Consider the following 22,599-nt stretch of genomic DNA (forward strand, 5'->3'; position numbering starts at 1 on the left):
TAGCCATCCTGTTCTGTTTTTTCTTTTTTTTAAGCACATAACGAGCTTTATCAGAAAAAATAGGAATGAGTACCTACTTCACAGACTTCTTGTGAAAATAGAATAAACATATGCAAAGCACTTAGAAAATGCCAAGTATGTTGTAACCTTTATATTACTTTTCTATTGCCGCATAACAAATTACTACAAAGTTAGTGGCTTAAAATAATATCCGTGTTATTATCTCACAGTTTCTGTAGGTCAGAGTATGGCATGGCTTAGCTGGTTTCTATGACTGGGTCTCACAGGCTGAAATCATGGTGTCAGATGGGCTGCATTCTCACCTGGACACTCATTAGAAAAGAATTTTCTTCTAAGCACTCTCAAGTTGTTGGCAGCTGTAGAATTCACGGCAGCTTCTTCAAAGCTGATGGGGGAAAGAGAGTCTGCTACTTGGAGTCTACGTCCTTAGGGAATTAAAAAGTCCTCTATTTTAAAAAAATTGAGATATAATTCATATATCACAAAATCCATCTTTTTAAAGTGTATAGATTTTAGTACAGTCACAAAGTTGTGCAACTAACATCATATCTAATTCTTGAATATTTTTATCACTCCCAAAATAAATCCTATACTTATAAACCCTGTCCTCATTCCCACATCCCTCTAGCCCCTGGGAAATACCAATCTTCTGTTTCTATGAATTTGCCTATTCTGAACTTTCACATGGATGAAATGATAAATATATGGCTTTTTTTTTGTCTGGTTTCTTTCACATAACATGATTTTTTCAATATGCATCCATGCGGTAGCATGTATTAGTACTTCATTCCTTTTTATGGCTATGTAGCATTCCATTGTATGGCTATACTCTATTTAGGTTGTTTCCAGTCCTTTGCTATTACAAATGACACTTGATATCCCATTACAGACAACACTGGATATCTTTGAATAAACATTTCAAATGTTAATGAGCATGTATATCTGTATTATAAATTTCTAGAAGTAAAATTGTGAGGTCAAAGGTTTATGCATCAGCAATACTGATAGTTACTGCTGAGTTATACCATTTATATCTTGTTTTTTAAAAGAACTGTTTGAGGAAAGGTGAAATGGCATAGTGGAAAATGCACTGAGTTCTGAACTTTGTTTCCTAATAACAAGAAAGGTTAGCATATAGTGGTTATTAAGAGCATGGCCTTTGGAAGCAGACTGCCTGGGTTAGAATCTTGGTTCTCTCACTTATAATCTAAATGACCTTAAGAAATTTAAATAAGCACTCTGCCTCAGTTTCTTTATCTGTAAAATAGGGATAACGTTAATACTTGGTGTGGGAATTAATAATACATATAACACTCTTATACCAGTGCCTGACACACAGAAAGTCTTAACTCTATTTGCTATATGATATTGGGCCACTGTCTTTGTTTTTAAAATGGAGTTGAACTGGATTATTTTTGTTTCTAAATTTAAAAGGGTGACTGTGGTCCCTGGGTATTTAATTATATACTCATATTGCTCTCTAATATTCCTTATATTGCTGAGGGTAGGGGACAACATAGGTTTTATATCTTTTTAACTTTTGGTAGCCCATGCTCCAGAACCATGAACATCTGTGGTAGCTCTTCGCATAGTACCCATCCCCCCAATATATACTGGATATCTATATGCATACATATATAAACACATATGTAGATCCTCTGTATCTCACTGTGTTAGTTTTCCTGAGATAGGTGGATTTTAGTAAATTTATGCCCTCTCTATCTCTGTCCTGTAGCTGAATTCTTCACTTAACCTTTAGGTCTCCACTTAGCCATCACCATTGATCCTAGTTTTAGGTATATTCCCCACTGAGCTGTAAACTCAAAGGAGGTAACCATGCCCACTTGCTTCAGAGTTACATCCTCAGCACACAGCAGTGCTTAGCACCCAATAGACAACTAAAAATATTTATAATACTGAATATTAGTACTGTTATCCAGCTGAATCTAAAAATTTTTGCTATCAATAATTGAATATATAGTTAAAATTATATGTTAGAGCTTCCTAATTTTCTTCTACCTTATAAGGTATAATATTGATTCATTTTTTAAATGATTTAAATAAATGACTTAGAATGAATAAAACTTTTATCCTCACAAAACTTAAGATTCCATCTGTGTGGAAGACTAATGGTTTTCTAGCCTTAGTTTTAGGTCTTTACCACAAACCGGTATGCTTGCCTTATGCATAACCTAGGCCTTCTACCTTCCAAGTAAAGTTGGCTTTTGCTGAACAGATGAGAATAGCCTTACTTGAGCAGTGGCACCAGTATGCAATTAGTTCCTATATCTTTTAATCTTGATAAAAATTAGCTTTTAAAAGATGTCTTTAAAGAACTCACAAAACGAAAGTTATCAGAGACCTCAATATGTTTCTGATCTTCTGTAGCCCCTTTTATATCAAGTAAAGCCTCTTCTTCTGAATTTAAAAGGTTACTTTTAACTTAAAATGAACATTTTGTCTCAACATAGCCCATAGTGTTTTCATCAGTATTTTAAAAGTTTTTACATAAACGCTTTACTAAAAGGAATAATTGTTTTACACTTGCATTTCTTGCATTTACTAAGCTAATTCAAATAGGTTGAGCAAGCCATAATTAGCTTTTCCAATAGGCTGTTAAACAGGGATGATATTTACCACAGGACATAGGAATCCAACTTTCCTGTTGCCCTTGGGGATGTTCCTTAAGTAGCTGTCACATGGCAAGGCCTAGTTTTATAATTATAGGTTTAGTCAGTCACCTCCATGAGAGACAGCTGGAGTTAGAGACTAGAGATTTGGGTTCCAATCCTTATCTTGCTGCTGGGAGACTGAATTAGATGTCAATCTCATTTCTTTATCCATAATGCAAAAAGGTGCAGGGTTGCTGTGAGGATTAGAGAAGTAGTCAAGTGCAAGTACTTTATGTTTCAGTTAAATAAACCTGACTTCAAATTCTGATTTTAACTTAACTTGTTCAATGTCCTGAAACACTTATAATGCAGGCATACCTCGGAGATATTGCAGTTTCTGTTCCAGGCCACCACAATAAAGCCAGGTGTACACTTTTTGCTGGTGGAGGGTCTGGCCTTCAATTTGTAAAAAACAACAGCTGTGAAGCTCAACCAAGCAAAGCACAATAAGGTATGCCCCCTTGGTGGCATCTCCTCAATGTTTGTTGTGAGGATTAAATGGAGCTAATGTATGTAAATCACTCTCCAGTGCCTGGCATATAGAAAGCACCAGTAAATCTTGTCTGTACTCATGATAACCCATGCTAGTAGTTTCAACAGAGTCTGCAGAAACTTCAAAAGAGTTTCCACTTGACTATTTTAAGGGACCGCTTGCTGTATATTTTTAAATGTGGCTGCAAACGTTTATATTTTTCTTTAGTATACACACTTTAGGAAACCTGAAGACATCAAAGGAAAAAAATTTTAAAGCCAGCGGCCCTCCTCCCCTCAAGCTTACCAGAACCAAATCTTAACACTGGGCTGTGAAGTCATATCTAAGGATGCCAGATATTGACTGCTTGCTTGCTGGAGTACCACATGTTCTAATTCTTTAAAAGAGGGGAGCAGGTGGGCATAATCTATTGTAAAGATGCAAGATCCAGGAGACTGACACCCACTCGCCCTCCTGAAGTCCGCGGGAGGCTTTCAGGCTCTTATCACTGCAGCCCATTCTCTTATCTCTTCTCCAGGCTTTTATGGGCAGGCATGGATTTCACAAAGGCGGGATCGTTCCGCACCCACTGCTTGAGTCCAGTTTTGGCCGGTGTAACTCATGCACAAGAGAAGGTAATCTTGCCTAGAAATAGGCGACGCCTGCTCTACGGGGACCTGGCAGGGCGCACTTCCCTCTTCCGCAGCACTGGCCAGGCGCGGTCCCGAAACTCACAGCCCGCCTTGAGGCCCATTCACCCCGTAGTCCGCCACGACGTCGAGGTACTCGCGGGACATAGCTGTCGCCCCTTTTGGCGGGCTCCGGCGCCCTGAGGCTCCGCCCCCCGGCGCGGTCTTATCCACACCCGCGGAGGTGGGCACCGCATCCCCATTGGCGGAGCGATCTGTGAGGGCCCCGCCCCTTCCCAGCTCAGACGCGAGCACGTTGAGTGGTGGGGGGCCGGCCGAAGAACTGCCCGAGCGAGGAGCGGCTCTTGAGGCCGGGCCGCGCGGTTGGGGCGCCCGCTTTGGGGCCCCCGAGAGGCTCCTGGGTCGGGATCGCGGCCCGCGACCACGGGGGGAAGGGGGTGGGTGGGCTGAGAGCAGCTCGGCGGCGAGGCCGGCCCGCCGCCCCTTCCCCCCCATCCCCCCCATCCTCGTCGACCTTGTTGGCAGAAGCTTCCCGGAGCTCCTCACGCCGGCGCGATGGCGACTGCTGAGGAAATGGAAGCCTCTCCGCCGACGGACGCGAGCTGGGAAAGTGGCGGCGGCGGAGACGAGGAGATGAAGCAGGCGCTTCCGGAGCTTGAGTCTTCCCCACAAAATGGCGGCGGCGGCAGCCTGAGCATCGCGGAACCCGGCGGCGGCGCCGGGCCTGAGGAGACCGCGGCGGCCGAGGCCACCCCGAGCCTCAGCCAAGAGCAGCCTCAGGACTCCTCTGAGGCGGGCGCGACCGCTCTGCCCAAAGGCCCCGAAGAGCCCGAAAGACCCGTTAGGAGGAGTTTTCAGATCCCCAGGAAGAGCAGAGAAAAGAAAGGTGGTGCTTCCCCTCTCCCCAACCCCTCTTTCTCTCTCCCCTCCATCTTTTCATTAGAACCTCTCTGTCTCCTTCCCACACCCATCCGAGACACGTAAACACGCATGCAGCGCCAGCCGCCTCTTCCCTCACTGCCACGCCGCCCAGCTGCTGCGCTTGGTGCGAGAGGAAAGCGGTGGAACCACGCTCCCCTGCTCCCCGCTTCTTCCCGTGAAAGTTGGAAGTAGCTCAGGTTTGAAGCTTGTCCATAAGGCTGCAGCTCCCAGAGAGGAAAGATGGAGCTCGGCGCCCCTCCCTCCTAACCCCTGAAGGCAGAGAAGCTGATGTGTCCTCCTAAGGATGCTTCTGAGAAGTCTCACTGTGGAAATAGCCCGTGGCCGTGGATTCTGGAGCTTTCTCCAAGGCCATAGCGTTCAGAGGATCACAAATGCTTCTCCCTGTGGAAATTCTTCAGCTATATGTGTCTACTTGAAATTTCCTCGATGTCAGCGTCTTCCCTTTTTTAGAAATCCCCGTTAGATGTGATCCATGCACACCGCTTTTTCCATCACACTTCATTTCCATGTAGATTTTTAAAATTGTTTTTGAAGCGTTAGGTTAAATAGGTCTCTCTCTTTTTAAATCCAAACTTTAGTGCATTTTTTCATTGTCTTTGAGAAGAATGGGAAGGTAGGTTCTTGGTGCAGTAATTTCCCTACGGAAAAAAATAGGGAGAGGTTAGCTTATACCCAAGGGTCACCAATTTGAGAGCTTCAGACTTTTTTTTTTTAAAGGTCCAGTTTAGTTTTCGGAACCGAAATGGGAACAGTTACATGAACTACGTTTACCTTTTTAAAACTTAATGCCATATTGACACATTTCTAATGGAGACCAAAATTATCACCATTGATTTGTCATAACTATTTTCGACTATCCAGTGATTTGGGATATTCTGGATTTAGTCAATTTAAAGCCTCGTTTTGTTTTACGCGTGGTTCAGTTTGTTATGATTTACTTTGGAAAATTATGGGAATTTTTTTATTTACAGAAAGCTTATTTGTAAATTGAATCTTAGTAACACCTTAGAATCTGGAATGAAGCATATGTTTCCTCTTTCCATGTGCATAACCAGCTCCGTTTGTTTTGCACAATTGAAATTGTTAGAGCCTTAAATCAAGTACAGATCAAGTTAAACTTATTTTCTATTTGGATGACAAAGCCAAGGAAGTCCTTGGTGTGAGAAACCACGTTGACAAAGGTGAAGTTACCTTTTGTCCACCAGCATGAAGAATATCTTTTCTAGAAATACCTTTTAAGTGAATGTAATATATCTTGGAGTTCAAGAGGATACTTGTAAAGGTCATGGTTGTCAATTCTTTTGGTTTATTTGGTTAAGTAGTATGGTGTAGTCTGTATGAGGAAAGTTAGATGCTCAGCCTAAATTGTCAATTGGTAGAGTAGGTTGGAAGTACATTCAGATGGACTCTGGTTATGAGGTAGGAGATTGAACTTTTCATTTTTAGTTTGATAAAATTTTGGTCCTTTTTTTTAGGTTTTTAAGCAACCGAGAATATGGCTTACATCGTAAACCATTACGTACCACCCTTTAACTCTTGATAGAGTTGAAAAATTAGTTTGGTTTAAAATGAGGGAACGCACTAGGAGATGTTGAAAGGCACTGTCTGTTGTCTTTTTAAAAAAAATTAGATTGTGAGGCTACCGTAAAATAAGACTTCATTTGAACACACTAAAAGTAGATATAATTGAGGAATTAAGAAATATGAAACCTAGTTGTTTTCTCCCCTGAGTCTTGATTTTCTCTTTGGGGAAAATTTGTATTTTCCATTTTCACTTAGAGGCAAAAGGTGGTTACCTTTCTCTTGTGAGGGAGGTTATGGATAAGGAGAATATAACACACTGGACTTTTTTCATGTTTAGCGAAAATGAGTAATTTTTAACTTGTCTAAATATAGACAAGTTAGTCAAATAATGCAATACCAATTTAAATAGAGGCTTTAAAAATTAAATAAACAACTATTTTACCACTATGGACTTTATCCTGTCCAAGCTAAGAGGTTAGTGCTTGGTGATAGAATTTAGTAGAAAAATTCACCTTTTCATTATTAAAAAAAAAAAAAAAAAAAAAGCTTTATCAGAAACAGTGCAGCAGGTGCTGCTAGTTTCACACTTCATTCCAAAATCATGGAAGGCTTGAAAGGTATCACCTTATATATAGGATCTGGCTTGGTATTAATTGTAGACATCTGAGTCATTTATCATGAATAGTAAATACCTCTGCTTGTTTTAGTATCAAAGATTCTTTTGCATTCATATTTTAGTATGGCAGGCTTTTCCTTGTGACTATACATTTCCAGTGAAATTTAAAATTAGGACTTGAATATTTTTAGTACCTTAAAGGTTAATACTAGTATAAATCGTTGACTCAAAGTTCTTTTCTTGGTCTGACAATGACGTAACATCCAAGATATTGCCATTCTAATTAAGTAATATTGACAAATACTTTATAGTACTTAGTAAGTTGTAGGTATTCTAAGCAGTTTATATGTATTAACTTAATCTCTACTATGTGGTAGGTACTGTTCCCATTTTATAGATGAGGAAAATGAAGTAATGAGAGGTTAATTAACTTCCAAGGTCACACAGCTAGTAAATAGTAAAGTTGGAATTTGATCCTAGGTGTAGAATACTTCTTGTCACTACTCAAACTGTAGAAGACTACTTTTTTTTATAGCATAAGAGTTTTATGTAGCTTTTGATCTGACCCATTTAAAAAGATGTTTTGTTTTTTAACCTCTTAACTTCAGAAATATTTGAGATGTCTTCATCCCTGGGGAATTTCGAGATTATGTTCATTATAACTCATTGAATTAGTAGTGACAGATTAAGTGACCTACTGACTGGAAGAATAAGATTTTACTCTGCTCTATATTGTGTTATTGGCTGGGCTACTTTCTGTAATAGTGTAAAAAGGCACTTTCTTCCATTTAACCAAATTGTAGAATTGTATTTTGTTAGTAGACATTTCACTATTGCCTTCTTTTACTCTGAAATCTAATACTATAAGTCATCAAAAGTAAGTTAAAATTAGTAATTGTATTTGATATAATTTTTCCTTCCAAAGTTCTTGGGAAATCACTTTAAAAGTTTTCTGATTAATGTTTGCTGTAGGGCACAAGATTAACTGCCCTTCATGTACTTGTGTCTCATGTGTGTCATGAATTAACTGCCGTCTTTCATGCACCTGCATCCATGCTGCTTTGGTCCATGGCTAATTCTTTTCCCGAACTCTCATCTTTTCCAACAAAATTTGCAGTTGTCCTTTTGAAGACGGGCAAAGTCTCCTTAAGGAAATTTACATTGTGCTTCAGTAGTTGTAGATGAATGATTGGGTTCCAAGTACCATAGATTCCTTACACAAAAATGAACCTGAGAAGGAAAGTGTGGGCAGAATCCAGTTATCCACATAAAATGCTTGATAGGTACATGTAAATTCTGAGTGATGGAGGTAAAATTTTCTTTAACCAATCTTCCAATTCAAAAAAGTCAAGTCCTATTTGTAGTTGTTTTTGTAGATCTCTGCCACCATATTCATTCCTAGTTCTGCAGTATGTTCAACCTTGATTTAAAGGTGAAACACTATTCCTAAAGTATTATGTCTAGCAATTTTACTAGACTGGAGAAAAGTGCATTTTAAAAGCAATTATTATGAGGAACAAATAGATATTTATTGTATTTTAATCATTAGTACTAGTAGTCTTCAAATAGAATGCAGACCACATGTACTCTCTAGCCTTTATTATTTCCTTCCATAAATTACTTTGAATTGCAATGTATAGTTCATATCAATTTGTACATTTTGATAACAGTAGTTCATCTTTTAAAAGTTTAGCTTGTTTTTGTATATATACTTACACATGTACAAACTTAACACAAAGATCAGCATTGACACTAAATAAATTGGTGTCAGTAATTGAGGAAAAATGGTCCTTTGACTAAGGAACAAAGCTATTTGAGGACCTAAATTTTATGTCTTATTACAACTGCTTAAATATAACATTAAATTCTTGAGTATGTTTTGTATACTACCAGTAATAAAAAATATTTGATGATAGCATGTATGGACTGGGAGACAGGAGATCTGAATTCTAGTTCTGATTCTGAGATAACAGTTCCTCTTCGGAATTATAAATCTCCAAGTACCTTTCTAAATATGTTCTTCGGTCCTATAAAATATCCATTATCCGTTTTGTTGATAGGAAAACCTTGTGAATTATAAGAAATTAACTCAGTCTCCTTTCTGACATAGATTTGATGGAAATGCTGTAAATAAGTAAAATTGTATATTAATGTATGAGTGACCTATTTTTACTGCCATTAACTTCTATACCAAAAAAGGGTTTTATGGCTTTGGACTTGTTAAATGCATTAAAATGAGAAATATTTTTAAGAAAAGATTTGAGAGAAGGTAGAAATAGCATAATCCTAGACATTAAATTCTTTTTTTTTTTTCTACAGAAGGTAGAAATAGCATAATCCTAGACATTAAATTCTCTCTCTTTTTTTTTTTTTTAGCTTATTTCCTGTGTGTAAGTGCTGTGTATGATTTCCTGGTCTAAAATGAGGAAAAAAATACATGTTTCTAGTTTTTGGAATGATTAGTTTTAGTGCGCACACACACTCCCCCCTTTTATTTAATTTCAGGAGCTCTAGGCAGCCTAAATTTGAATTCCAGCTGTCCTATTAACTGTAACCTTGAGGAAGTTAACTTTAGCTGTCTCATTTGTGAAATGGGCATAATGAACATCATAGGTGGTTTTGATGATTAGATGGGATAATACATGTAAAGCTCTTAGTATAGTATCTGAAAAGTTGTAATAACCCACTAATTATTGGACTCAATAATTGTCAACGTCCAGAGAACAATATATTAGATACTGACTTAGTTAAATAAATGATTAATACATAAAATATTCTTTTCCTCATTGGATAGTCACAGTTATTATTGCTTCAAATAAAGACCCATAATTAAGATGATGATATGTATATATTTTCTGTAAAAGAGGTGACCATATATGTTGATCGGGGTATATCCATTGTTGAAAAGATCTTTAAAGGCAAAATAGATCACCAGAACATTAAGAATATATACTTATTAAATTTCTAAACTACCATTTTTGCCACATTGACTTGAATCTTTAAAAATAGAGCATAATTTTATTTTTGTAGAAATAATAATTGGGATGGAAAGTAGAAATTATAGCTCATGCCACACTAGTAGAGCCAGTTGAGGCATTTGAAATGTAAAATATCCAGAATGCAGTTCATTGTTAGACCTGAAATCTTGCACCTTTTTCTCTATTTTCATTCACAAGAATTTTCTTCCCATTGGCAGTCATGTTACTTGAGTACATTTGACTTAAATCTTTAGGACATTATTTTTGGGTGAAACAAGTGTTAAGTACTTTTTTGAGAATAACTTGAATGTTAATTGCTATATAAATTTATATGATTTAACTAATTTTTCACTTATGATTAGATAGTGGAAAAAGTGTCAGAGTAGCTTAACTAAGGAAAATAATTTCCTCTACATAGACTTGTAAAATTTTCTAGAAATTTGAAGTCATGTGATACCATTTTGGCACATGTTATCTGAAGTCACTTTGTTAGTTTAGAAACATGTAAATCAATCATGCATAAAACCCAACTTTTAAAATCTTGCTTGGCCCATTTTGGATGAGAAAGCCTATAAAGACTATTCCACATGTTGTTTTCCTTGCCAAGTCTTTCCCAGTTTAGGTGGGGCAGTCACAAAGAAAAGTTTTTTCCTACCACATCCTATGAAACATTTGAATTGAATGTGTTTCTCCCTCTTTTGAGCTTTCAATTTTTTATTTTATATATTACTGAATTGTTGCATTTGTGAGACCTAATTTAAATGACAATTTTTATAAAATCATTTTTATAAAAATCATTTTATTAAAAATTAACAAAATTTATTCTCATTTTCTTTACTCGTTTAACTTATTGGGGCCAGTCTTCATATTTCTAACTGCTAGTATGGTAAAGACAATATTAACAAGGCAGATATAGTTACTGCACTCATAGAGCTTACAATCAGTAGATTGAGCACATTCATCTGTTACAAATTAGATTAAAAGATATTTTTTGTGTTTAGTAGGTTTTTTTTTTGAGTTCTCCCTGCTTACTCCTAGTCAGTGTTTTTATTACATTATGACTATGTTGGTGTTATTCCTTTTTTAATTTTAATTTTTTTTTTTTTTTTTTTTGAGTTTCTGGTCCTACAGTAGTGATAACCATTTTGGTCTATACACATTCTGTCATTGCAAATTTTTACAAACACTTTTGTAATATGCACACATATGTATATATGGCTTGGTAAATGAGTGCATGAATGGGTATATCATTTGACATGTTCTTTAAAGCCCAATAACTATAGAAAATACAGTAAAAACGCTTTATTAGCTGCCGTCTGGTACCTTTAAGAATATGAGAACACGTTTGATTGTGACATTGACTCTATAAATAAATAGTATATTGAAAGAATAGTAATAAACTGTAACATAAGTTATCCACAGTGAAAAATAAGTGGTTTCTTTTTGGTTTTGAGAAAATACATGTATAGATTTAATATTTGAAATTTATTAGTTAAAACTTCCATGTATAAAGTAGATATTTGAGGTTATTGGACCAGCAATCCACTGGTCCAAGAAAGATATTTGACTTAAGTATTTTAAAAATTAAATGGGGTGTGGAATAGCTGGAAGAATAGAGAATAGAAATATTGTCTCAATTTGCATGCATCAGATGCTGTGCTTAGAGCTTTTTCCATGTGTTGTCTCACGTGTGGCATATTGCATATTAGTGGTTTCTAGGATTCCTAGAGTTTTCTATACAGATGAGAGAACTGAGCTTATGTTTGGTTAAATAATTAATTTACCCAGGGTCTCCTACAAAACTATGAAGTGCTAGATAGGATATTGTGTCCAGGTTTGACTCTAGTTCCACTTTTCATTTTGCTAAGTTTTCATAATGTTCTACCACTTTATATTGATAATACAAGATGTCAATGGATACAGCATATCTAACTTTAGTATTAAAAACCAAATAGAATCATTTTATAAACACCTGAGTGTCTTAAATGTTTTTATGCTTTCATTTAGAGTATAGACATTTAGTTTGCTGAAATAAATGGTCCTAGACATACTTTCTCACTGTAACACAAAATAGGAGTTAAGACAAGCTAGGTATATGGGCAAGTTCTTGTGAGAGTCTTTAAGCAATTTAAGTTGCCTAGTGTAGTATCCCTAAGGTTTTGCAAAATTGTACCATTGTCTGCATGCGTAATGCCAGATGCTCATTGCTGAAGGAACTGGTCAATTTGGCATCCGGTTTTAATTTTTCTTATAGTGAATTAATAAGTACTCTTTTGCATATCACAAAGATAGCCTTGAAGCCTTTTTTTATTTTATTTAAAAGTTACATTAACAAACCCACAAAAATATAAGAAACTACATTTAAGATGGAATAATCTTAAATTTTTTTATTTTAGCACTTTTTCAGCCATTAACTCCAGGATCTCGTGAATTTGAAGATGTTTTGAAGATTCTTCATTCATCTTACCTTGAACAGACCTCAGTAACAAATTTTAACTACAAACGTGCTTGCTTAGTACATAATGAACTTTTGGAAAAGGAGGTATGTTTTACATAGTGATTATTAAAAGATTCTACAGAATCAATTAATAGCCTGAAATTCATTTTATTTTCTTTTTCTTTAAAAATGCTAAAATTTTTAGGAAAACCAAATTATGGAAAGGAAAACCAGTTTTAAATGACATCTTTTTTTCCCTGTTGTTGACATATCACTACATTTATCTGCTCTGTTAAATTAATGTGCAGTTATGTAAAATAGCTTCTTACACTGAATATAAATCTTAAGCATAGGGATAGCTTATCGATAATGGTTTTGTTTTAAATTCATAACAAGGCTTTTTGCTCTTCAGGTGCATGTTAATGGAATCTAATTATGTATTATGTCTCCAAATTGGAAGATAAATGTATATTTTTCTTTTTTAGGATATGCTTAAATTTTCCCCCAGTTATTGCCTGGTGATTGAATTATCTTATTATTGGTTGAAATTCTTAATGAAAAAGTGCGAAGGCAAACAGTTAGGCATGATGGATAGTGAATTTAGGTTTCAGGTACATACTAGAATATTCTTTGAGTTTTGATTTAGGAAAAGCCAACATGTAGTTCTGAAGTAATTCAAATGAGGTGTTTGGAAATAATTGGATGTGTATATATTTCTTTCTAATGTACATGAAATACAATTAATTTTGTACTTTTTATAAGTTGATTAATCCAGTGCTACCAGAATTTAACTTCGAAAGGATCCCTGAAGTGGATAAATGTTATTGGCTCCCAGAGGAAATGAAAACTTTGGTAGTTTGATGTGGTTTCATGGTATGATAGAGATTATTTCTTAACTTTACATGGAAATTTAGTCACTAATTATATTTAATTAAAGATCAATAATAATCCGAATACTATATATGAATTATTAAATATGGGCTCTGTATTTTGAATGTATATCTATGAGCTTGTATTTCAAAGGAAAAGCCAGCAGTTTAAGGTGACTTATAGTTCAGATCTACTTAGACCACAACACTCTTTTATCCTGAAACATGTATGGAGCACATCTTATGTACTTGGCATTGAGAATACAGTTATAAAGAAACGAAACATTTTTCCTTGTCCTAATTTAATTTATAGTCTAGATGTTGGTCATTCAGCAGAGATTTATTAAACCACCTATTCTATACAGTGCACCATGTTAAGTAAAATGAAGGATCCAAAGATAAGTAAAATATGAACTTAATCTATGGGAGAGTTGGAGTGGTAAAATTTTAATAGAAATTTAGTTAAAGTTGTTATATAGTAGATGCTATTTGACTATCTTGTAAAGGTAAAGAGCCAGTTATAACGGGTAAAAAATAGAAGCACAGAAATTTCAGGGAGAGAAGATAATTTCTACTTTGGTAGATTTGGAATTTCTTAGAAATAAAATTCTTGAAACTCTTAGCTGGAAAAATGTAATCACATGCTATGGAGTTGTTACAGATTTAATTTCATTTAGTTTACAGAAAAGCGAAGAGAACTGAAATTCGATGGCCGTTTAGATAAAGAACTTTCAGAATCCTATGCATTTCTGATGGTTGATCGGTATCAGGTAAGTGATCCCATTTTATTAAGAACAATATGGGGATGTTTCCATGATAAGACACTAATTTTGCGATTATTCAACAGCACACTTGATAATAATAAACTAATTTTCTTAATGTATAAGTAGAAGAAATGATCTAATAGGACTAAGGTATTTCATTGTTTTGTGATTTGTTTTTCAAATGTGCTCCTATATTCTCTGATCAAATGGACCTATTTTCTTTCCTTAGAATGTGCTTGATAATGAATAGTTTTCCCTTGATTAAAATAGATTATCTTCTATATTGTTGTTTGTACGTGCTGAGAACTACTTTTTCTCCTTTAATTGAAGAATTTTAGGTGGAGTTACTTTCTCTTTAAATATTTTGCCAGTTCTAATTTTTTCTAAAAGGGGATGCTTATATATGAGTGACATGAATTCTGAGTATCAGTCACACCTAGCATAAACAAAAATGGATTCTAGCTATGGTTACATTGGAAACATAAGCCAGTTTCACATTGATACTTAGTTATAAACTGGCATATATGAAATTTCTGTGATGTAGGAAATATATAGTTTAAAAGCTTAGATTTTATGAAAACAAATTTACAAATGATCTTTTCACACTTTTAATGTATTGCAAGATGAAGTGTTTAATGTTTATTTAGGTTCAAAGCATAGATTCAAAGCCTATTAGATTTTATGAAAACAAATTTACAAATGATCTTTTCACACTTTTAATGTATTATGATTGCAAGATGAAGTGTTTTGTTTATTTAGGTTCAAAGCATATGTGAAAAAGGATTACAGGTGGGCCAGTCCAAAATTACAATTCTTGGCAGTCCTTCCATGGGTAATCTTTTTTCTTTTTTCATTTACCTACTGTTAAATTGTCATTTAAAAATATATTCTCTAATTTTGCTGCAGTCTTTATAACTCACATATACATTGTCATGTTCCCTGAAAAGGAGACTAATTTTAGGTTCTGCAGTGTAAAACCCAGTTTTATCTTTTGTTTCTGATTTTGCATGCTCCATATTGATCCAAAATTATCTTTTTATTGTTCTTAGTCTAGTCCTTAGTGATTTTGATTAGTTTCATGTTTTTTCTGGTTTTATTTTTGCTTTGGTTAAATATCAGCTATCTTTATTGTCATTACATTTTTTTAAAGGTGTCATACTGTTTATCTCTTATCATTAGGTTAAATATTTGGATTTTTTTTGTATTCACATCTATTCAAATTCAAATTAAAATTTTTTTTGCTCTTTACTAGGTATCTATCTTTCTAGGTATGCTGATTTATTACAAGCTAATCCTTTGGAAGCTGGGGCAGTGGGTGATGTTGTTATTTTTAAAATAATGAAGGTAATTTCAGCTTTTACATATCATATCAAAGACAGCATTTGATTTGGATTTTAGTTGACTGTCTCTAGGAGTTTGATTAAATTAAAGCAGTGCTTGCGTGAGTGTGTTTGGTATGTAAAGATACTTTTGAAAGTGGTTTGCTATCTTTGATCTGAGCTTACTGTACTTTAGAGTTGGCTTTCCTTTCCAAAGAAAAGAAGGAAGAAAGGACAGTAATTGTTGGTAATGTCATTTAGGCTAGAGAAGAATGTTGTTAATAAAGTTTTATTTCCTTGTTATTAAACAAGTTTAACCAAATTTTTTCATGGCTAACTTTTTCTTTAATATTGGTAAAAATGTGTTGTGTGTTACTTTATTACTAGTTATTAAAGGGAAAAAAAATGTTACAGGTGATTTATATTCAAAGAAGTAGTCTATAATATTAATTACACATAGTAATTAGGTTTGGGTGGACTTAAAAGCTTTTCTCTTTTTAGGGTAAAATGAAGAGTATATATGAACCCATGGGTGTAAAAAGTTTGGAATCTAATAAAAGTGCTTTGGACCCAACACCAAAGCATGAATGTCACATGTCGAAGAATGCCAATAGAGTTACATCACTTTTGGCTTACAGAGCCTATGAGCTTACTCAGGTGGGTACCTGGATCCATTTTAGTGTTATGAACTGATACCTGTCGCTAAATCCTTTAAAATGTCTCACTTTCAGTTCCCTCTGCTCTTGTTTCCACATAGTACTGCCAGACTCCAGTGTCTTTCACTGCTGTTTATTCATTGTTTTTAAGACAGCTCAGAATCACAGAATGGCTCTTCAGACTTAAACAGATAATATTCAGACTCCTTAGCCTAGCTCACCCTGCCCATATACTTTGACCTCCAACATGATTTTTCATGTGATCTCAGCCCTCAATGCACCTCACTTCATTTTAAAGCTTTGGCTTCTCCTGGCCTAGAAAATTTCCTGCCTAATAAAATATTGCTTATCTTCAAGGTAGAGTCGAAGGATCTTGAAATACCTTAATTCGTATTTTGTATTATCGATTTGATAGATACTCTGTATTTTTATTAACATTTTTCTAAGATGCAAACTTAGAATTAATTTTTTAAGTTTTATTCAGATGTAATTCATACACAGTAAGCTACACACACGTAAAAGTATACCATTTGATGAAATTTAGTCATGTTTTTATATGTTTGACCTTAATGTCATTGTCTTTAACGAATGTATAAAAACTATGTATCCAAATGGGTTGTATGTGAAAAGTACTAGATACTTTCCTAGAAATATTTTCTTTTTTCTTTCTTTAATTTTTACTTTATTTAAATAAATAAAATTTATTCTTTCTCCTTTTTGAAAAATCTCAGTAGGTAAGACCTATCGTTGGGAGCTTTTAGCAAAAATTGTATTCTTTAGAGTTACCTGGGATGACTCATTAGATTACTTTCTGGACAGTAGTATTGGTAGATATGAGATAAAACTGTAAAGTAATTAATTATTGGCTTTTCTAGCAAAACATATAAACTGGCTTGATATTTCAAAAAAATTCCAGGCATTTTTAGGGCAACGTTGTTAAATCATAGTTTCCCAAGTGACTGGACTTCAGACAATGCCTTATTTATAAACCAGGGCACTCTTTTTAATGAAGACCACTAGTCTGCAAGTCGCAAAACCCTGATCTAATGGATGCTTTGAATAGGTAAAGGGGAGAAGTAGATGGGTAGTAGGAAGAGGGTCAGCTGCCTTTGTCACCTGTGTTTGTGGTTCCACCTCTTTTGCTACTTTGTGGTTAGAAGGATGAATGTTTTTCTTTTGACATGATGAACAACAGATTGGTAGGTTTGGTTGAGATTGTGTCCTTAGTATTTTATTTTTTGTATCAAATTGGCTTTTCTAGTCTGACCTGGGAGCTTATGCTCCATCTGTAACATTTTTATGAAGAAATTTTTGCACATTCTCAGCTCTTTAGAAGTAAACTTTAGGAATACCTATTAGTATCCTGCCATCTGGTATATGAAGAAGCAGAATATTTTATATCTAAGTGAATATAAAGTACAAATTAAATTGACAAGCAGTGCTTAAAGATATTGTCTGTTAGAGATACGCTTAAGTGTTCTATTTCTCAAAAATCAGGCAGATAAACTACAAGATTCTACTTTGTACTACTTACCTTCTTAAGTTAATTCGTCATTTTCATATTTTTAGTTTTACTTTTATGAGTATGGCTTTGATGAGCTAAGGAGAAGACCAAGACATGTGTGTCCATATGCAGTTGTGTCTTTTACATACAAAGATGATATTCAACCTCCAAAGTTTGTACCTTCATCAAGGTAAGATTTATAAGTTTGGACATCATCCAGAATGGTATTATATCACACATCTTACACTGCCTAGTTAGGAATACTTGGTTTTCCCTTTTTTCCCCCTTCCTTTGAAATTAATAGCTATATGTATTCATGGTAACTTAAAAGGTCAATGTGAAAGACAAATACTTAAACTTATGTGGAGATGCAAACTAAAATTTACTTAAACCTTACTGGTTAACCTTTTTTCCTTAATACTGAAGGTCTGCATAGTTGAGTAAATGCAGTTTTTAAAAGTGAAATTTTGTTTACTATCTGCCCTGGAAATGGGGAGCTTCTACTAAAGATGCTCCAGCCTCACTTCAGATCAGTTAAATCAAATATTTATTAAGTAGCTTAGGGATTAGTAATTTTTAAAAGCTTCCAAGTGATTCTGACTTCAGAGTACCATTCCCTATAAGTGCTAATGTAAGGTGACAAATACAAAGCAGTTTCCCCTTTAATATTTCCATATGGTTATTCCAGAAAATGTTTTGACAAAATTAAATAAGTACACTTACAGGGATGTAGGTGAAATGGTCAAATGTCTATTTATTTTGAGTATCCATATTCAAAGTATGTATGATATCTATTTAGAAATACTGCCGTTTTTAAAAGCCACATTTCATAAAACTATACATTTTTGAGGTTGATCTCTTTATCAGTTTTCCAGATCAGATCATTTTGTCTTCATTTGTTTGAAATCTAGCACATTTTTTGTCAGTCATTAGTCTGGAAACCAGCCACAGCCACAAGTATGGATTCACATAACATCCAGACAATTATGTTTTTCATTTTGTGTGTGTGTGGCTCTGTATTTATGATCTCATTGGTACGTGTTCTATAGTGCCTTTCAGCAATGATCTTCAAAAGATACTCAGCACTTAATAATTATGAGGTCATGACTCCCAGGAATAACTATCCATTAATTTTCTTTGCTTCTTCTTTAATTCCATCATTTAAAGCAAGCATTGATTGAACATACTTACTATTTTTTGCCACCATAAATACTCCTGCCTCAGGCCCTCTGCATTTGCTGTTCCCTCTCTTTCCCCATTAGCTGCATAATTTACACCTCTTTTTCCTTTGGATTTCTCCTTAAAGGTGACCTTATCAATGAGGCCTTCTGTGGTTTTTGTCTTTTAATCTCTGTACTCTTACTAGTTTCTTTTTCTTTTTGCTCCATAGAACTTAAAGCCATCATCACCTGGTTAACTAGATACTTTTTGATCGTTGTCTGTTTGCCTCATGAGATTATACACTCTGTGAAGGCAGGACTTTGTTCATCTCTGTAATCCAGTTAGCTAGAACATGCCTGGAAATAATAGGAGCTTAGTAAATATTTATTGAATGTTAATGAGTAGATTTAAATAATATATTGAGGCTATTTCTTCAAATCTTACCACCAAAATAATTGGCAGAGTCTTTAATGCAGGGGTTCCCAGTCCCCGGGCCACGGACTGGTATCTGTCTGTGGCCTATTAGGAACTGGGCCACACCGCACAGCAGGAGATGAGTGGCAGGTGAGCAAGCGAAGCTTTTTCATCTGTATTTGCCGCCGCTCCCCAGCTAGCATCACAGCCTCAGCTCCACCTCAGATCATCAGGCATTATATTTTCATAAGAGCTCTGGTCCCTGGTTCCAAAAATGTTGGAGACCTCTGCTTTAATGGACTCTATTCTCTCCTGATGAATATTTTTGGGAAAAACAGCTCCCTTAAACTGGGGCAAATGTGGTAATTCAAGTCAAGTTAGTAATTCTTTTCTCCAAGTAGACTTGGATTTATTAAATGTTGTAATAAATAATTAATTTTTTCTTCCTACTTGGAGGGAGGATTTAATTCTTTTGTATAATATGCCATTACAAATAGCAGTTAACTTTTGTTAGCAATCAGTAATGTTTGTCTTTTTAAAATTTATTTTTAGATCTAACAGCTTTAATGCAGATAGAAACACAGGTAAGATTTTTATATTTCCTTTAGTTTTCTAAACTGAAAAAGTAAGTACATATATTAAAAAATTAATAAGTTCAGTGCTTTGTTTTGTTTTTATAATGAATGAGAGTCTGCAAAGTATAAAAAAGTGGGTGAGGCCGTATTATGATGTAGCATCAACATTTGTTCATCCAAAAGCATAGTCTTTGAGAAGCTGCTTTTGTTGTGAATAGACCAGAAGGTTTTAGCACTTTAATTGATAAAGGTAAAAAATAAAACAAGTTTTGCAACTCAGTCTTTTAAAAGCATTAAATTCATCAGAGGTTTAGGTTAGGTTTCTCTACAATGAAGAGATTGAGTAGAAGATATGAGATATTGAGGGGATTTAGTTTATCAGATTTAATGTGGTCTTTAGGGGAAATAAGAGGGCAGTAACTGTATTGTCTTTGCTCTTCAGCTTTCTGATATGAAGATGTTAAGAAAATTTGTTATTTGCAGTTGGAATAATTTTGTAGGGGAAAAGTTACTTTAAGCAAATATCTTAATATTTGAACTCTACTGCAAATAGAAGTGCCAAGCTTTTTGTTTTGTTGTTCTACAAAACCTTGTATCTAATTATTTTTCCCCTTATTTCTAGTAAATGTATTTATTTCTGAGCTGCCAGGAATTGTGTCTTTTTTTATTTATTCATTTATTTTTTTTTAGATAAATTTAACTATACTTTGTGGAAAGGACAGCTTTTAAATAAAGGAAAGCTTTTGTGCTATATTTCTCTGAGGTCAGCCACTCGTGCTTTTTTGCCTATCAAACTGTAAGTATATTACAAGAAAATAGCAATTAATGGTTGCTAATTGTTCACTTTCTTACTTTGCTTCTTCTCTTAGTTATATTTAAGTTTTACTTTGGTCCATAAGAATTTAAATATAAATATTGGTTAGTTTTTTAAAAGGTTGATTTGATTACTTTAGAAATTTAATTGGCAAAATGAGCCCTCTACTTTTCTGTCTTGATTTGAGAATGAGCTAGAAAGTCATACACATTTATGGCATAAAACTTTTTCTTAGTGAATTTAAGTCTATAAAGTGATTTTTTAAAGTTTTATCCTGTTTAGATATAGTTTCTATTTAGCAGTTTTAGCATGATAAACTTAAAAGTTATCAGTTCTTTGTTGGAAACAGTTTCGATGTGGTGACTTATTAAAATTTATAGGCTCTTTTCAGTCTTGTGCAACATATTGGAATAGAATGGTCTAAAATGATCTTTTGCTACCACCACAGTAAACGTGTTCCTTCATAAATGTTTGAAGATACGTTATATACTTGAATTGTCTTTAATAAAATGATAACCTTATATCCTTCGTGGTTAGTAACATTGGCATGTAGAATTAGCTTCTGCCTTAAACTTGGAAGATTGATTATACTGCTAGGTTATCTATTTGCCTCTGTATGTATCTGGACTTCTCATATCGCATCCTTTTTAGAATAAAGGACAATATTAATAAATGTGCTTTTTTGTCTTACAGCAAGATATTTTTTGGGGGGGGTGGTAATAAAGAGATAATATTGCCAGAGTTAATACAGGTAAGGCAAATATGCTCTTTCAATTTTCTTTCAGTCCTGAGAAGTTAGATGTTGAAACAGTTATGAGTATTGATCATCTGAAACAGAAAATTCCTCTAGCACTGTTTTACAAGGAAGCATACTTAGGTCCAAATGAAGGTAAAGCCATTTAATTTCACTTAAATATATCAGAAGCAGATTTGAATTTGAATATTTACTATGTGTGTTTTCTTATGTCAGTTTTGAAGAATGGAATGTATTGGAGCCTTTATGAAGTTGTAGAAAAGACAAGAATTGGAAGTAACATGGAAAATTTATTGCAAAAACTAGAGAAAGAAAAACTTGTGAGTTAAATTTAAAATGTTCTTCATTTCTCTTGGAAACGTACGTGTTAATAAGTGATCATACTAATATTTTATTTCACTTTTGCCTCAGAGTACTGCAAGGTCATTGTCTTTGTTGTTCCCATTTAGTTAACAGCGTTTTACTACGGCCTTTGGTATTCTTTTTAGCCATGACACTTAGACCTTCTACAAGACCAGTTTTCCCATGAAGTATCTTTATTGTATTTTGTGATTGTGATTGTGATAGTCAAACAATATTTATTGAATATTATTATTTTTATGAAGGGTATATAGTTTAGTAAAGAATGAGACAAAAAGATTGTTCTCCTTAACTATATAGAGTGATATGTGGATTTAGAAAGATGTGGTTTGTTTTAGTAGAGACAGTTCCAAATATGAAGATTCAAAAGAATGTGCTTTGTGAGGTTGAGGAATAAAAGAACACTATAATACAGGAGCCCCCAGCTCCCGGGCCACAGACCAGTACTGGTCTTTAACCTCTTAGGAACTGAGCAGCACAGCAGGAGGTGAACAGCGGGCAAGCAAGCGAAGCTTCAGGCAAGCAAGCAAAGCTTCGTATGTGTTTGCAGCCACTCCCCAGCACTAACATCACCACCTCAGCTCTACCTCAGATCATCAGGCATTAGATTCTCATAGGAGCACCGGTCGCTGGTGCCACATAGGTTGGGGACCGTTACTATAATAGTTGGGGTAAAGTGGTAGAACATTAGGCGAACAAAGTGTGTAGGAGGCTATGTCCTGCAATATCATGCAGGCAGTGTTCAAATGTTTGGAAGTTTGGACTTGATCCTAAGAACAGTGGTTTTTAAAGGGAAGTGGGATGCAGTTTTGATTGTGTGACATGAACAGATACGTGTTTTGTTTACTCTGGTTACTCTAAAGAGAATGAACTAAAGGGGTGAGAGATGAGATAGAAAACTATTAGAGGGTAATGATGTGTTGCATGAGAAAGTTAAGGATGATGTTATAAGAGATTGATTTAAGAAATACTTATTAGGTAGTATCTTGTTTAATAGATATTGAGTAATTGAATTTAGGTAGAGATTAGGTCAGGCATCAGATTGTGATGGGTTCAGGAATGAATGGAAAATTAATTCACGATGCTGTTACATACAG

At 34.7% G+C, this 22,599-nt stretch overlaps 1 protein-coding gene across 8 annotated transcripts in view; it reads left to right on the forward strand.

Annotated features, from left to right (window-relative positions):
- Positions 1–4,131: 4,131 nt before the first annotated feature.
- FAM208A (family with sequence similarity 208 member A) overlaps positions 4,132–22,599 on the forward strand; it is a 42,372-nt gene continuing 23,904 nt past the window's right edge. For all 8 annotated transcript variants that reach the window (XM_011371806.2, XM_011371807.2, XM_011371810.2 and 5 more), the window contains exons 1-11: positions 4,132–4,701; positions 12,272–12,417; positions 13,859–13,951; positions 14,705–14,777; positions 15,198–15,289; positions 15,766–15,921; positions 17,490–17,614; positions 19,552–19,583; positions 20,265–20,370; positions 21,174–21,277; positions 21,359–21,462. In XM_011371806.2, the coding sequence (XP_011370108.1) occupies positions 4,371–4,701; positions 12,272–12,417; positions 13,859–13,951; positions 14,705–14,777; positions 15,198–15,289; positions 15,766–15,921; positions 17,490–17,614; positions 19,552–19,583; positions 20,265–20,370; positions 21,174–21,277; positions 21,359–21,462 (1,362 nt within the window). In that variant the 5' untranslated portion in view covers positions 4,132–4,370. The remainder of the gene's footprint in view (positions 4,702–12,271; positions 12,418–13,858; positions 13,952–14,704; positions 14,778–15,197; positions 15,290–15,765; positions 15,922–17,489; positions 17,615–19,551; positions 19,584–20,264; positions 20,371–21,173; positions 21,278–21,358; positions 21,463–22,599) is intronic.

The sequence above is a fragment of the Pteropus vampyrus genome, unplaced genomic scaffold, assembly GCF_000151845.1.
Source record: "Pteropus vampyrus isolate Shadow unplaced genomic scaffold, Pvam_2.0 Scaffold195, whole genome shotgun sequence".
Taxonomy (NCBI): Eukaryota; Metazoa; Chordata; class Mammalia; order Chiroptera; family Pteropodidae; genus Pteropus; species Pteropus vampyrus.